Source organism: Gorilla gorilla, chromosome 10 (assembly GCF_029281585.2).
Source record: "Gorilla gorilla gorilla isolate KB3781 chromosome 10, NHGRI_mGorGor1-v2.1_pri, whole genome shotgun sequence".
Taxonomy (NCBI): Eukaryota; Metazoa; Chordata; class Mammalia; order Primates; family Hominidae; genus Gorilla; species Gorilla gorilla.
In genome coordinates, this window is record NC_073234.2 from 74313138 (window position 1) to 74327264 (window position 14127).

General features: G+C 35.0%; 1 protein-coding gene across 2 annotated transcripts in view; it reads right to left on the reverse strand.

Annotated features, from left to right (window-relative positions):
* Window positions 1-3540: 3540 nt before the first annotated feature.
* FGFR1OP2 (FGFR1 oncogene partner 2) overlaps window positions 3541-14127 on the reverse strand; it is a 29981-nt gene continuing 19394 nt past the window's right edge. The window contains exons 3-7 of one of the 2 annotated variants that reach the window (XM_019038772.3): window positions 13533-13650; window positions 12443-12585; window positions 9563-9676; window positions 6725-6838; window positions 3541-5590 (exon numbers count right to left, since the gene is read on the reverse strand). In XM_019038772.3, coding sequence (XP_018894317.1) covers window positions 5453-5590; window positions 6725-6838; window positions 9563-9676; window positions 12443-12585; window positions 13533-13650 — 627 coding nt within the window. In that variant the 3' untranslated portion in view covers window positions 3541-5452. The remainder of the gene's footprint in view (window positions 5591-6724; window positions 6839-9562; window positions 9677-12442; window positions 12586-13532; window positions 13651-14127) is intronic. The other variant, XM_019038773.2, reaches the window with a different exon arrangement.

Below are 14127 nucleotides of genomic sequence, written 5' to 3' on the forward strand. Positions count from 1 at the left end.
TTGCAAGGACCACTCTTTATGAAAATTGACACAAAGAGGGGCTTAAGTTAGTGGGAACTCTGGACTTACCCAGGGACTACCATGTAATCATTACACTGGAGAGGTTGGCAGGTCTGGATCAAGTTTAAGATTTTTTAAAAAATTGTTATACAGGAGTGGCATGGTGGCTCACACCTGTAATCCCAGCACTTTGAGAGGCCAAGGTGGGCAGATCACTTGAAGTCAGGAGTTCAAGACCAGCCTGGCCAACATGGTGAAACCCCGTCTCTACTAAAAAATAATAAAAATAATGAGCCGGGCATGATGGCACATACCTGTCAGCTACTTGGGAGGCTGAGGTGGAAGAATCACTTGAACCCGGGGGGTGGAGGCTGCAGTGAACTGAGATCGCACTATTGCACTCCAGCCTAGGCGACAAAGCAAGACACTGTCTCAAAAAAATAATAAAAATTATATATATATGATAGTGAGGCTTTGACTTAGATCTCACATTCACTCATTAAATATTTGTTGAGTTCCTGGCCAGGCATTGCCTTGAGCACTAGGAAGACGGAAAACACAGGCATGGTCTTTGCTGTCTGGGACTGGAGTGTGAGACAGATACTAAAATAGTTACACAAGATGTATCATATGCAATGAAAATGTATAATGGGATAGGGCTAGAAAGTGGGATGCCAAGGAAGGAGTCCTTGAGGAAGTGACATTCCAGCTGAAACTTGGAGGTTGAGTAGGAGTAGCCAAAACCAAGTATGTCCCGTGTAGGAGGGGGAGTAATATTAACAGAAGCCTCAAGGCCTCCCCTTCTCATTGTAGAGAGCTATAAAACCAACACATGCCAATTGTAACCTTGGGTCTGCAACCTAAGTTTAACTCTTAAAACCAAGTTTTGTTAAATCTCACACTGACAATGCTGATAACAAGCTTTTCTTCCCAGGTACAGAATAAGGATGAGACAAAATCAACCACTCTTCTGCCTACCCTGAGACAGATGAATAACTGAGTCTTTACTCCCTTTTTTCAGTTTATCTTATATGAAACATAGATTTACTGAGCGTTAATCAGAGACTCACAAGAATGTAATCATTTGCCTCACTGCCTAACCCCTCTCCCTTTTCCCTCCTTGCTCTCTCCCCTAAATAATGAGTTTCCAAAACCCTCTTTAGAAAGCTCAGGTCACAGATGCTCATGTGGCTTGCGTTTTTTCTCTGGCATGTCTTTAAACTTTGGCTCAATAAACCTCTACTGATTTAAGACACTTGCCTCAGTCACTTTTTTTGGTTAACAGGTTTTCTGATTCACAAGAAACTTATAATGACCTCTGGAAAGACAGAGGTTGTAGGAAGAGGTTTACTCTGAATTGTAAATTTTTTAGTATGCTAAGATTTTTAACAGTGTACATTTATTTTTTCATTTAAAAAATAACAAAACATGACCGAACAAACTTCTGGGAATTTGCACGCTAGAAAGTACAATAAATAAAGTTATGTATATGGATGTTTACTGCAGCATTATTTTGTATTAAACTTTGCAAACTAAATATCCATCAGTTGGGGGAACTGATGAATAAATTACAACTCCATAATGGTAGCTACAAAAATGCTTGATTTATAGGCATCAGAAACTGACTGGCTAATGCAAACAGTACAATTAGCTGGAAGAATACTGATGCTGTTTGCTTCAGGACATTTCCCTGTATGCATCTGATTTTTACATATTTGTAATTATATGTGTAATTTATGTTAAGCTTTTTAATGCAAATTTAGGTACTTTTTTCTTCTTGTTGCTAGCATCTTCAAGCCATAGACTGTAATCAACTGTATTGAGTGAATATTGATACTTAACTATTCCCCTACTGTAGGATATTTAGGTTGAATCCAATTTGTATACTTTAACACTACCATAATGTAGCTTTGACCAGGGGTAGCAGTGGAGGAGAGAAATGGTAGGATTCTGATCTATTTGGAAGGAAGAGCCAACAACAGGATTTGCTGATGAATGGGATGCACGATATGAGAAAGTGGTCAAAGTTGCGACCAAGGTTTTTGGCGTTAGCAACTGCAAGGATGGAGTTGTCATCAAACAGGATGGGAAAGAGTATGGAGGCATTCTGGGGGGTTCGGAGTTTGGCTTTGGACATCTTAAGCTTAAAATTTCTCTTTGACAGTCACAGCTGCATGAATCCGGGGTGAGAGGTCTATGCTGGAACTGTGAATTTAGGAGCCATCAAGCATAGAGGTGGTATTTAGTCATGAGACTGGGTGAGATCACCAGTGAGTAGAGACACTGCACAGAATAGGTATCAGGACTAAGCCCAGTGGCTCTCTAATGTTAAGAGGTCAGCGAGAAGAAACAAAGGAGACTGAGGAGCAGCCAGAGAGGTAAAAGGAAAGTGTCTCCTCAAATTCCAATTAGAAATTATCTTCATCAGTATTTTACTAAAAAATGTTCTATTTCACTCTGACAATGAAAAAAGGTAGTGACCACCAAAATTATGGATCTACGATTGTCCATTTTTCATTGAAGCAATTTTTATTTTTTTTGAGATGGAGTTTCACTATTATTGCCCAGGCTGGAGTGCAATGGTGAGATCTCGGCTCACTGCAACCTCTGCTTCCCAGGTTCAAGCGATTCTCCTGCCTCAGCCTCCCAAGTAGCTGAGATTACAGGCACCCACCACCATCCCTGGCTAACTTTTTGTATTTTTAGTAGAGACAGGGTTTACCATGTTGGCTAGGCTGGTCTCGAACTCCTGACCTCAACTGATCCACCCATTTCGGCCTCCCAAAGTGCTGGGATTACAGGGAAGCAATTTATTTCTACAAAATTTTAGAAGTCACCTTGATATTAAAGAATATAAAATTAGAGCAGAAATTGTGAGATTATAAATTGGTTTTTAAGAACTTTCTTCTATAAAATAAAAATATAGTTGATAGATGATAAATAATAGATGTCTTAGTTTCCTAGGGTTACTCTAACAAATTACCACAGGCTGGGTGAATGAAAACAACAGAAATTTATTTCCTCACAGTTCTGGAGGCCAGAAGTCTGAAATCAACCAGGCTTGGTCCTTTCTGGAGCCTGTGAAGAACCCATTCCATGCCTCTCTTGCAGCTTCTGGTGGGGGCTAGCAGTCCTTGCGTAACTCATTGCCTCTGTCCTCATGCTGCTATGTCTGTGTTTCATTTCTCCTCCTCTCTTATTGTAAGGACACTAGTCACTGGGTTTGGAGCCCACCCAAAATCCAGGGTAATTATATCCTGAGATCCCCTAATCACATCTGTAAAGACTATTTCCAAATATGGACACCTTCCCAGGTGTATCAAGTTAGGACTTAGACTTACCTTCTAGGGGACATGATTCAACCTACTACAAATGGTAAGAAATTCTGCAGGATCCACACTAAGAAGCTGCTAATTCCTAAGGAATACAGATAGAGGTCACTGCTAAGTAGTTTTGCACTAAGAAGAAACAAAAAACCTTAAAATTAAACCATATATAAGAATAAGGGTAAGCACTTTTCAAATTAAATTGGAGACCATACCAATTTTAATCACTCATCTTTAATAATAAAATAGGTTCCTATGCAGTACATACCTCAAACATAAACTTAAGGTTCTGTTTAACAACAACCAAAAAAAAAAAAAACAAATAGGATGGAAATGTGTCACTAAATAACAAAGTAAATGTCTTTAAACATGAAGACCTTAAATTCATATCCAAGCAAAAAGACGAAGAATAAGTTAACCCAACTTGTTTACAAAAATAATTATTTATCAAATAAGCTTTTATAGTAGAGCTGCCTCAATGAACTGCCTCAGACTTAATCTCAATGGTGTAGCTTGAAATAGATTTCCTTTATTAGCAGGGATAAGAAGTATCTGAATGAATGTGTCATTAAATTAAGGAATACTTTCCCAAAAACAATAAAAAGTTTAATAAAAACTGTCATTTATTTATAAAATATCAAATAAGGCCTCTGACTGAAAAAAGAAATCTATATAATGTTTGGGCCATTAGCCCTTTTCTATTCAATCAGTCTCATCCACCCCACTCACCCCAAACTTAAGATAAAAAAATTCTCAAGTGTAGTTTTGAATTTTACCAATATATGAAATTATACATAAAATTACCATATAAAGTAATATTTAACAAATTATATACTCAAAGTATAATTTTCCATTTGTCTTAATTTTAATATGTATTCAACATAAATGAGTACAATATATTTAATCATGTTTGACACTCTTCTTTTATCCCTTTTTAATGCAATCACCACAACATAAGAAAATTTAGGTTTCAACTGATGTTAAAGCACATTTCTGTATCTGGTGGTTTTTAAAAAATTTACATATTATATATTTGACATTTTAAAAGACAACAGAAAGAAATCCACAGATTACTCCACCTCTATCCCCACTTTCAGCTGAAAGGTTTTAAGAAAAATCTTGCAGGTTATGAGGACCAGATGAAGCTTAAAAACAGATCTGGAATTTTTTTTTTTGAAATTTTATTTACTTTTTTTTTTGTATCTCAAGAATATTTAAAGGAAAAAAAAAAGGGTTCTATGAGCCAGAGGAATTCCCAATTCACTTTGAAATTACCATACCTATCTTGCCATATCAAACATTTCAATTCTGTTAACTAAATGAACTACATAATATCCTTAAAAATCAGCCAGAGAAGAGAAAAACAAATCTCATCTTCATTATTGACTTTGAACCAAAACTTATTCTTTCAAAGGAGTAGTTTAACCTACTAAATATGTCTGTTATAAGATCTTCTTTCTTAGAAAGTAGTATTCCTTCTTTTTCATTCCTGAAATGGTATTTCTTACACTTAAACAAGTTATGGACAATTGTTAGCTAAGTATCAGTTATGGTAAATTGCTAAAATTAAATTATCTGTTTAAGGTACATATAACACATTCCTATAGCCTTTAAAACTGTATTTTCTTTCACAAAAATTTAAATAAATGTGGAAGTAGGCAATCACTAGAAGTCTCATGGTACATAAACTTTGTATCAACTTTGACGCCAAATAAGGATGAAATTTAGCGTACAAATCCTCCGTTCACAAAACAGTGGCAAAAATTTATATTTTTAAATTGCTATAATTTTATGCATTCTCAAACATTTATTGGGAATATTCAAGTTTACCTAATTAATCACCCAGAAAGCCAGCAGTACTGCCAAAAGCTCTTGGTATATTCAGTAGTCACTGTGAAAACTTTTCATTTCTTTACCATTTGGCAATGGCTCAGTTTCTATTTTCCAATTATGTTTTGGAATAAAGTCTATGACCATTAACTATGCATTTTTTGTTGCTATCTCATAGCCCGTGCACTGTACATATTTACAGAGAAAAAAATAAAGGATTGAATTTTCTGTCCATTCATTCATTCACTTATTTGACCATCTGGAGCCATGTAAGAAGCTCACGGACTCAGAACTCTTCAGCTCTTCCTCAGACTCAAATCACTGTTGGTCACTAATGCTGACAAAGAAGTACTTTCTGACGCATCATCTTTCCTTAGGTTCAAAAATGATTCTCGAGTTATTTGAAGGATCTCTCTTAAGCCTTTGTTTTCTTGCTAAAAGGCAAGCAAAAACAAAGATGCAGTCACCATCTACAAGGTAGCTACAACAGCACAAACATATGTTAGGAAAAACTAAACATATGAAGGTATAACAAATAAGCAAGTTCTGTAATTGGCATTAATCTACTCAATGATATATGCAGTTGGCAACTTGAATCTAAAGAACACTTATGCAGCTAGGAATCGTGTTCAACATCTTCCACCACTGCAAAGCCTTCTTACTTAAGCAGCTATAATTGTAAATAGAAGCTCAGAAATTGCCTTATTTTACAATCACATTAGAGACGAAGAAAATAACATCTAGATTTATTTTTATATAAACTCATAAAGCCAGTGAATAGGCTAGAATCTCCTAGTAATTTTTAGTATTTTTATTACTTTCCATGATAGCATGGAATGTAGGACAATTTAGCTCATTGGCATTTGAGAGCAGCAGGGTAGGGGTAGCTGATGATATTTTTCAAGAAGGAAAGTAAGTGACCAAATCTGGCACTGGTAAATAACTTTGCTTTCTGGCCTCCTTTTGGTTAGTTACTGTAAAAAAATTTGTAGACATTTAACAATAACCTTTCATAATTTGTTCTCTATCACTTTATCTTCAGTCTCACTTTCTAAATTTTAGTAGTCTAAAGCAGGTTCCCCGCCATGATTTCAAAATGAAGCTCTTAAGGCATAAAAGTCTATTGTACTGATTTCAGTTATTCAGAGACTGGTACTTTCACTGTCACAAAATAAAGGACAGATGACAAAGGTTTTTAGAATCCCCAGAAAAATAAGACTGCCCCTAAATATTTGTGGATTAAAAAAAATTTCCCTGTATCACTATGATCTCTAATAAACAAAATTTTAAAAATGACTCAATTGAAGAAGTACATTCACTTCATAAGATAAGCAATGTAGAATGAAACATCAATTTTCTACATTACTGGTATATTGTAAGTTACTAATAATCCTAGATTCTTGCATCACCACATAAATGGTCTTGCATAATATGCCCACATAGACAGCATCCAGGAGAACATTACCCGTACCCAAGAAGAGTAAATATATATTTAAAAATGGGATATATTTTCTGGCATAAATCTTTGTATGGACAGTTTTCATCTACATTTGCAATGTAAAACTTACTTCAAGTTGAAATATTCGTTCTTGTTCCTTGCAACCCTGTTGCTCGTCAATTTCAATGGCTTTCCTCATTACTGCTGCCATTTCAGTTATCTGGTCAACATGTGCTTGCAGTTCCTGAAAAAGAGGGATGGGAGTTGGAAATCAGCAAAATACTTTTTTATTTTTGGATCCTCTCCTTTTTATAAAATCTGCAGTACCACTTAACATGAATATTCTTACATTGTCACTTAATATGAATAAAACAAATAATAACAATGAAGTCGGTTGACCACAGATGTGCTTTTGAAATCAAATTTGTTAGGACTAGAATTAAGAATAAGCAGCACAATATAACTAAACCTAGCAGCAAGAAAAATACTCATATTTTACATTCCTCTCACCACAATGATCGGCAACTTTTTCTTTTTTTTTGCACTTACATACACTATTGTTCAAAGTAACGGGAATGATAAAAATTGCCGACGCATTCAATCTCTTTTCCTCTCTGAAGTCTTCAATGATTTAGAAATCTTTTCTGTATTGTTCAGGCCTATAGTTATCTCAATCCAATCTGTAACCTTTTCTAGGTCATAATCCTCTTTGAGAGCAGGAACTGCATCTTTACATCCACCTACTATCTAGTGCATGGTATATGATAAGTATTGAATAAAATGAGCACAATTCTGCTTTTTAGTATTAAAATATTAAATGGCCTTCTTTGCTAACTGTTGAAAATATAGTATCAGTATAATACAGACATCCACATTTGTTAGGCGCAGCAAGTAGCATAAATTCTTCCAATCTCATTTTCTTATCTTGCACACCTATGATGTGCCAGTGTGCCAGTACTATGCTAAACAACAGGAATACAAAGACTGTTAAGACATGTCCCCTGATCTGAAGAAGCTTACAGTCTAGTGAAAGAGACAGACAAAAAAAGGTTTAAAATCAACAGAAACTCGAGAATAATCATTTTCTCAATGAACAGCTTCTATAGACCGTTATTCGCAGCAACTGAGAGATATTTTATCATATTAAGCCTAAGACTTAAATATAAAAGTGAATAACTCCCCAAATAAACAGTCTCTTCAGTAGTTGTGTATATATATATTTGTAAAAAGGATTTAACGGTACTCCAAGAAACCCACGGAACTAATAACCTGGAAGAAATGACGAAGTAGTATCTTTGGCAAACCACATTTAATAACCTCTTAACCAACAAAAATGTAGGTCCTTTTCATGGGGAAACCTATACACTGCTAGTACTCAGCAAGAAGGTACTCTAAAAGGCTAATCTGTGCTGTCCAAAACAATGTTAAACTTAATTAAAATCAATACATTTTTAAAAATTAACAATTCAGTCCCTCAAATGCATTAGTGACACTGCAAGTGCTCAACAGCCACATGTGGCTACTGGCTTCCACACTGGACAGCACAGATAAAAAACATTCCAATCATTTCAGAAAGTTATACTGGATAGTTTTGAATTAGATTATGGTAGGAAGAATGATATTAAGACAAGTATCTGTCATATTCTGCAAGTTAACCATTAAAATTCCTCCCATTGTCAAGGAAGCATAATATGTAAAAGCAGGTTAAGTACAGATCATTGCAGCAGCAAACTGAGTAAGGGTAATGAGTAAAAACTTTGAATACCAACAGCATCCTCAATTTATGATTTGGTCAGTCCTATGGCACTGACCTAAGTTAAAAAACTACACAGAAAGCAAGTATTTCTTTTTTTTTAGACAGAGTCTCGCTCTTTCTTGTTGGCCAGGCTGGAGTGCAATGGCACGACCTCGGCTCACTGCAACCTCCCACTCCCAGGTTCAAACAATTCTCTTGCTTCAGCCTCCCGAGCAGCTGGGATTACAGGCACCCGCTATCACGCCTGGCTAACTTTTTGTATTTTTAGTAGAGATGGGGTTTCACCATGTTGGCCAGGCTGGTCTCCAATTCCTGACGTCAGGTGATCCACCCACCTCAGCCTCCCAATTACAGGCATGAGCCACCACGCCTAGCTGAAGCAAGTATTTCTTTGCCTTTAAAATAGAAGGAAAAAAACTACTGATTTTTTCAGTACCAAGTCTAACAAAGCTCATCATGAGAAAAAACCCAATACTTCAAATAGGACAGCACTTTTATAAAAGGCCAGGGTAATGGTTCACTTATTTAACTATAAAATCTTCAGAGAAGTATCACGGATTTTTTAACAAGCACAAGAGGCAAGATCTGTGCTTTCAAAACTGTCTGGAAGACAAGAAGTGTTACCAACATAACCCTTGAACTGTCTTGAAATGTCTTTCATTTCTAACTCCCTGTCTAGGTTTATTCCTCCTTTATTCAATAAAGACCTGCCACAAGTGAGTTAAAAAAAAATTAAGACACAATGGAGAGAGCACTACTATTCTTAATCCTAACATCTAAACAAAGGCATTTTAATTTCATTTGCAAAATCAAAGGACTACAAACTATCCACAATCCGAATTAAAACATTTAATACTTTGACCTTATGAAATCAGTTTAAAATTAATGCCAAGAAAATATCTTTGATGTCCAGAAAGGAAATGACTGTTTCACAGCAACAACTAACAAGAGCAAATAAATAAAGCGTTGGACTGAATAACCTATAAAACCTGCAAATATCTAACAGGCTGTACATGATACAATACACAGAAAATTAATGAGAGATTTAAAGTTTCTACACTGAACAGCATGGCTATTAAAGACACAACATTCTTTTAATAAATTTCATTTATTTGCTGATCTAATCTGGGAGAGAAATTCAATGTAAAAGAACTTTTAAAATGGACCCCCCTTCCATCCACACCCCAAAAGTTGACTGTTTATTTAGTGTACATTCTGATTTGCTTCCAAGTGCCTTCTCTCCAGTCCATGTTGAGGTGCTTCAAGGATGTGTCGAGATGCATCAAGGAAGAATCCTTCGGACTTGTTACGATGTACCATGTCAATCTGTAGTACAGAGTCATTATAATGTTAATACGGATATCATCCGTAATTTAAAAACTGAATGAGTGTTAGTTCATGCGTGTTAGCCAACTGTTTGAAATGTTTGCTTTTTTAAGATTTCCAAAAAGGCATCTGTTCAAAAATAACATGAAAATTAGTATTTGGGTAAAAATGAGCTCTCAAACTTTCTACTAATTTTTTAAGTATGTGCTCAAAAACTTCTAGTTAAGGGCAAAGTTCTGTATTATAACAGTCTCAAAAGGATCTCTTACTCCAATCCAAAATGCTGTCATGTGTAACTCTGTTTCTTAGCTCTAAATGTGTTGTAAAATTACTTTTGTGTTTAGGCATATCAGAGCACTAGTACCTAAACACACCCTACAATGCCATACTTTTTGTGCTTTTATTATACAAGTTTCTCTGCCCACCCACCCACTTCTGCTTGTTTACCTACCTGCCCATAATTAATTCAAGGCTGGACTGAGACAGACTTTCTTCCCTTCCTTGATACCTTTCCAGATTTTCCTTATGACAGTTAATATTGCTCCCTCTAGCGTTCCAGTAACAATTCATCTACTTTGGGATTCATCACGCCCTACCTTATAGTAGATTGTTATGTTTGTGTCTGTATCTCCCACTATACTGCAAGCTTGTACATTCATCTTATTATTTCCCATAACTAACCCAGTGCCAGTATTAATGTTTGTTTAATTAAGTCAAAGTGTCTCCTTTTTGGGAAAAATCAAAATCACAAACATTAATATGTATTAGTGAGAATTAATAACAAATAACTGAATAGTCATTTTATGGGAGGCAAGGATCATCTGAACTTAGATGAAGAATTCAATCTACATAATAAAAAAGGATGGCTTACAGCTATCTTAGGAAATGTTTAACCTTACTAATTAATAAACCAGCTCTGGTGAATAGTAAAATCTAATATATTTTAGAAAACATTTGCTTCTGTCATAGTTGCTACCAGATGGGACCTGCAAGCTATAGTTATCTTATTCTAAGCACTTTTTTTGTAATGGTATTCTTCCCTTTAGATCTTTAACATTTTATTTTTAGGTTATAAAACATACAAACCCTTCAGAAATTCTCAGGATTACATTTATCTTACAAATAATATTAAGTCAACTCCTTTTAGTGCCTTTAAAAAGTCTTAGTTACTATAGTTATTATTATACCTTTAAATTTAAATGATTTTAGAATGGTCTCATTAACAATAGTTAAATTTTGTATTCAAAAGATCACCACTTAAACATCCCTGGATTGCCATTTGATTAGGAGATGAATAGCATAATTAGACAACATTAAACACAAATTTTTAATTTAACTTATTATTTTACTGGTTGACACAAGAGGTACCTATCATTAGGTTTTCTAATATAATAAAGGCATATAAAGAGCTATTTGATAGGTATTTAATTCTAATAGAATTAATTACTAATAAGTTAAAAACACCTACAAGCACCAAAATGGAAGAAGTATTTTAAAGAATCTAAAATGTGTTTCAATAATAGAGAAATATGAAAATATGTCCTTTCCTATTTCTGTTGTAACAAATGGGGAAAAGAAGGCTCATAATCACTGTTTCTTAAATAATATTGGTAATAATAATAGTCAGCTCACCATTATCTAATACAGATAACAGTCTAGTTTCCACAATCTAGTTTAATATTTTTATTTCATATCAGCAACTAAAACTCAGTTTAAAATAAATGTAAGTGAGAAAGGATTATTCTACTTGTCTTCATAGCAGTTGCCATAAAATATGGGGACATACCAAAGGGAATAGACACAGGGATGACAAAGGGATGAACAGCAGGTAAAACACTAATTTCTAACTACTTCAGCTTTGTTTCTAAAAAACGATGTCAATTGGTATATAATACTGGGGCAAGGGAGCAAAATTTTACTATGTTGGTTCTTCTCCTGAACCCCATGTTTTTTCCATTATAATAAACAAGATCATTCATAGTCTGGATGAATTAGCCTTATTCAGAAAACAGTCTTAAGAAAAATCTACATTAAACTGCTTTCAGATTTTAAAAAAGGTTTCCATTATTTTTTGTTTTTGCAAGAGAAGTCAATACACAAATTTATTAGAAAAAATATTTCTTAAAAAAATTTCTGTTTTTTAAGAGACAGGACAGGGTCTCACTCGGTTGTCTAGATGGGAGTGCAATGGCATGATCGTAGCTCACTGTAACTTCAAACTCCTGAGCTGAAGTGGTCTATCCACCTCAGCCTCCTGAGAAGCTAGGACTGCAGGCATGTGCTACCACACCCGGCTAATTTTTTTACTTTTTGAAGAGATGGAGTCATGCTATGTTGCCCAGGCTGGTCTTGAACTTCTGGCCTCAAGTGATCCTCCTGCCTTGGCCTCCCAAAGTGCTGGGATTATAGGCGTAAGCCACCATGCCCAGCCCTTTAAGAAATATTTCTTAAAAGCATATAGCCCTACAAAAATAATGTTGAATAGACCAGACTTACCTTTATATCCAAAATAAAATTTATTTTTCAACGTACAAATTACAGTTTCTAAGAAACAGTGAGACTTTATAAATCAAACAGAAAATGATATATAACAAGAAATGGAAAAATAAGAAAAAGGAGAAAATGTCAATTAAAAAGATGAAACATTCAACATCATGTTAAAATGCCATTACTAGATACCTGTGATTTTTTTCAAAAAAAATCTGAACACAGAATAATCAATCGTCTCTCTTTTCCATTTCAGGTCACATTTATAGAATGGATTACCTTGGAGTGCTGCTCTTTTAACTTCATTATTATACCCGGATCATCTTTTTTGCTAGCCATTAGCAATCTAAACATTTGTTCTCTGTACTTGCTCATTATAAGTTCCAAGGCCGACTGATGTTCTTCCAGAGATGTACGCAATTCTATCAAGAATAATATTGTATTTTATTCCAACTTGAGTTAAAAGTACACAAAATATTCTCTTCCACTAAGCAATTTATGAACAGGACATTTTAAAAAGAAAACACAATGCACAAAAATCTAGCCATATAACAATAAGAGACACCAAACGAAGTCCCGTATTAGTTTTTTGAATATTTTAAGCTTGTTTTTTGAGAATCATTTCAACAAAGATGTACTAAACAGCAATTAATATCGGCCAAGGCTCCCTCTATATTAATACCAAAGGGCCACAGACCTCAAGAGTCTAGTAGAGAAAACAAGAATGTGGTAGGTGCAGAGTGGAGTGTTAAGTCAAATAGATTTAAGAGATGTCTATGGGAAGAAACTGGTGGAAGCTTTGTAGAAGTACAGTGTGAGTTCCCTCAGTTGAAAAGTGAAGGAATGGACCTTCTAAGCAGGTAGGCATGAAAACAGATGACGTGTTTAGGAAGTGATTGGTGTTGGCAAGAGCAAAGAGTTCACAGTGAAGAAAGCTGTGGGAAGAAGATTTTTTAAAAAAGGCTGGGAATTGATTTTTAGGGACCCTGTAAAAGGTAATAAGTATATAATGAAAGTTCTTAGGCAAAAGAATTACGTGATCAGACTGATTTTTGAAATATCAATCTGATGGTTATGTTGAAGACAGACTGGAAGGGGGAAGAGAGACTGGAATCAGGGAGATCAGCTTGGACATTTCAGGCAAGAGACTGAGCATCTAATCTGGGGGCCAATGCAGTGGGACTGCAGAGAATGAAGCTGGGTTATTTCATAGCTAACAACAGCAGTGCTAACTGGATATTGAGGGTGAGAATCTAAGAGGATGTCAAGCAGGCAGACGTTCATATGTGGGACAGGATAAAGAGCAATAAATACGATTTAGGAATATAGACTAGAAATGGGATTAATGTCAAAAAGTAACGTATCTTGCCTTTGTTTTCTTGTTGCAATTCTCTGATTTGTCTGTTTTCTTGCTGGATTCCCATAACTAACGTGGACCGTGGCCGATGTCTCGCGACTTCATTAAGTTCTTGAATTTCTTCCTGATACTAATGGGGGAGAAAAACATGTGGGATGAAAATACCTGCAAATATATATATATATATGATATATAAATATAAATATATCTGAAATATACATATAAAAAATCTGATAAGAGCTTAGTATCCAGAATATATAAAGAACACTTACAACTCAACAATAAAATGAAAATAACCCCATTTTTAAAAGTGGCAAAGGATTTGAATAAACATTTATCTAAAGAAGATAGAGAAATGGCCAATAAGCACATGAAAAGATACTTAATTAACCTAACTAGTCATTAGGAGAACGCAATTCAATATATCCCACGAGGATGACTGTAATGAAAAAGACAATAACAATTGTTGGAGAGGATGTGAAGAAACTGCAACCTTCTATACATTGTTGATGGAATGAAAATTATGTAGTTCAGGGGTGTCCAATCTTTTGGCTTCCCTGGGCACATCGGAAGAAGAATTATCATGCTGCACATAAAATACACTAAT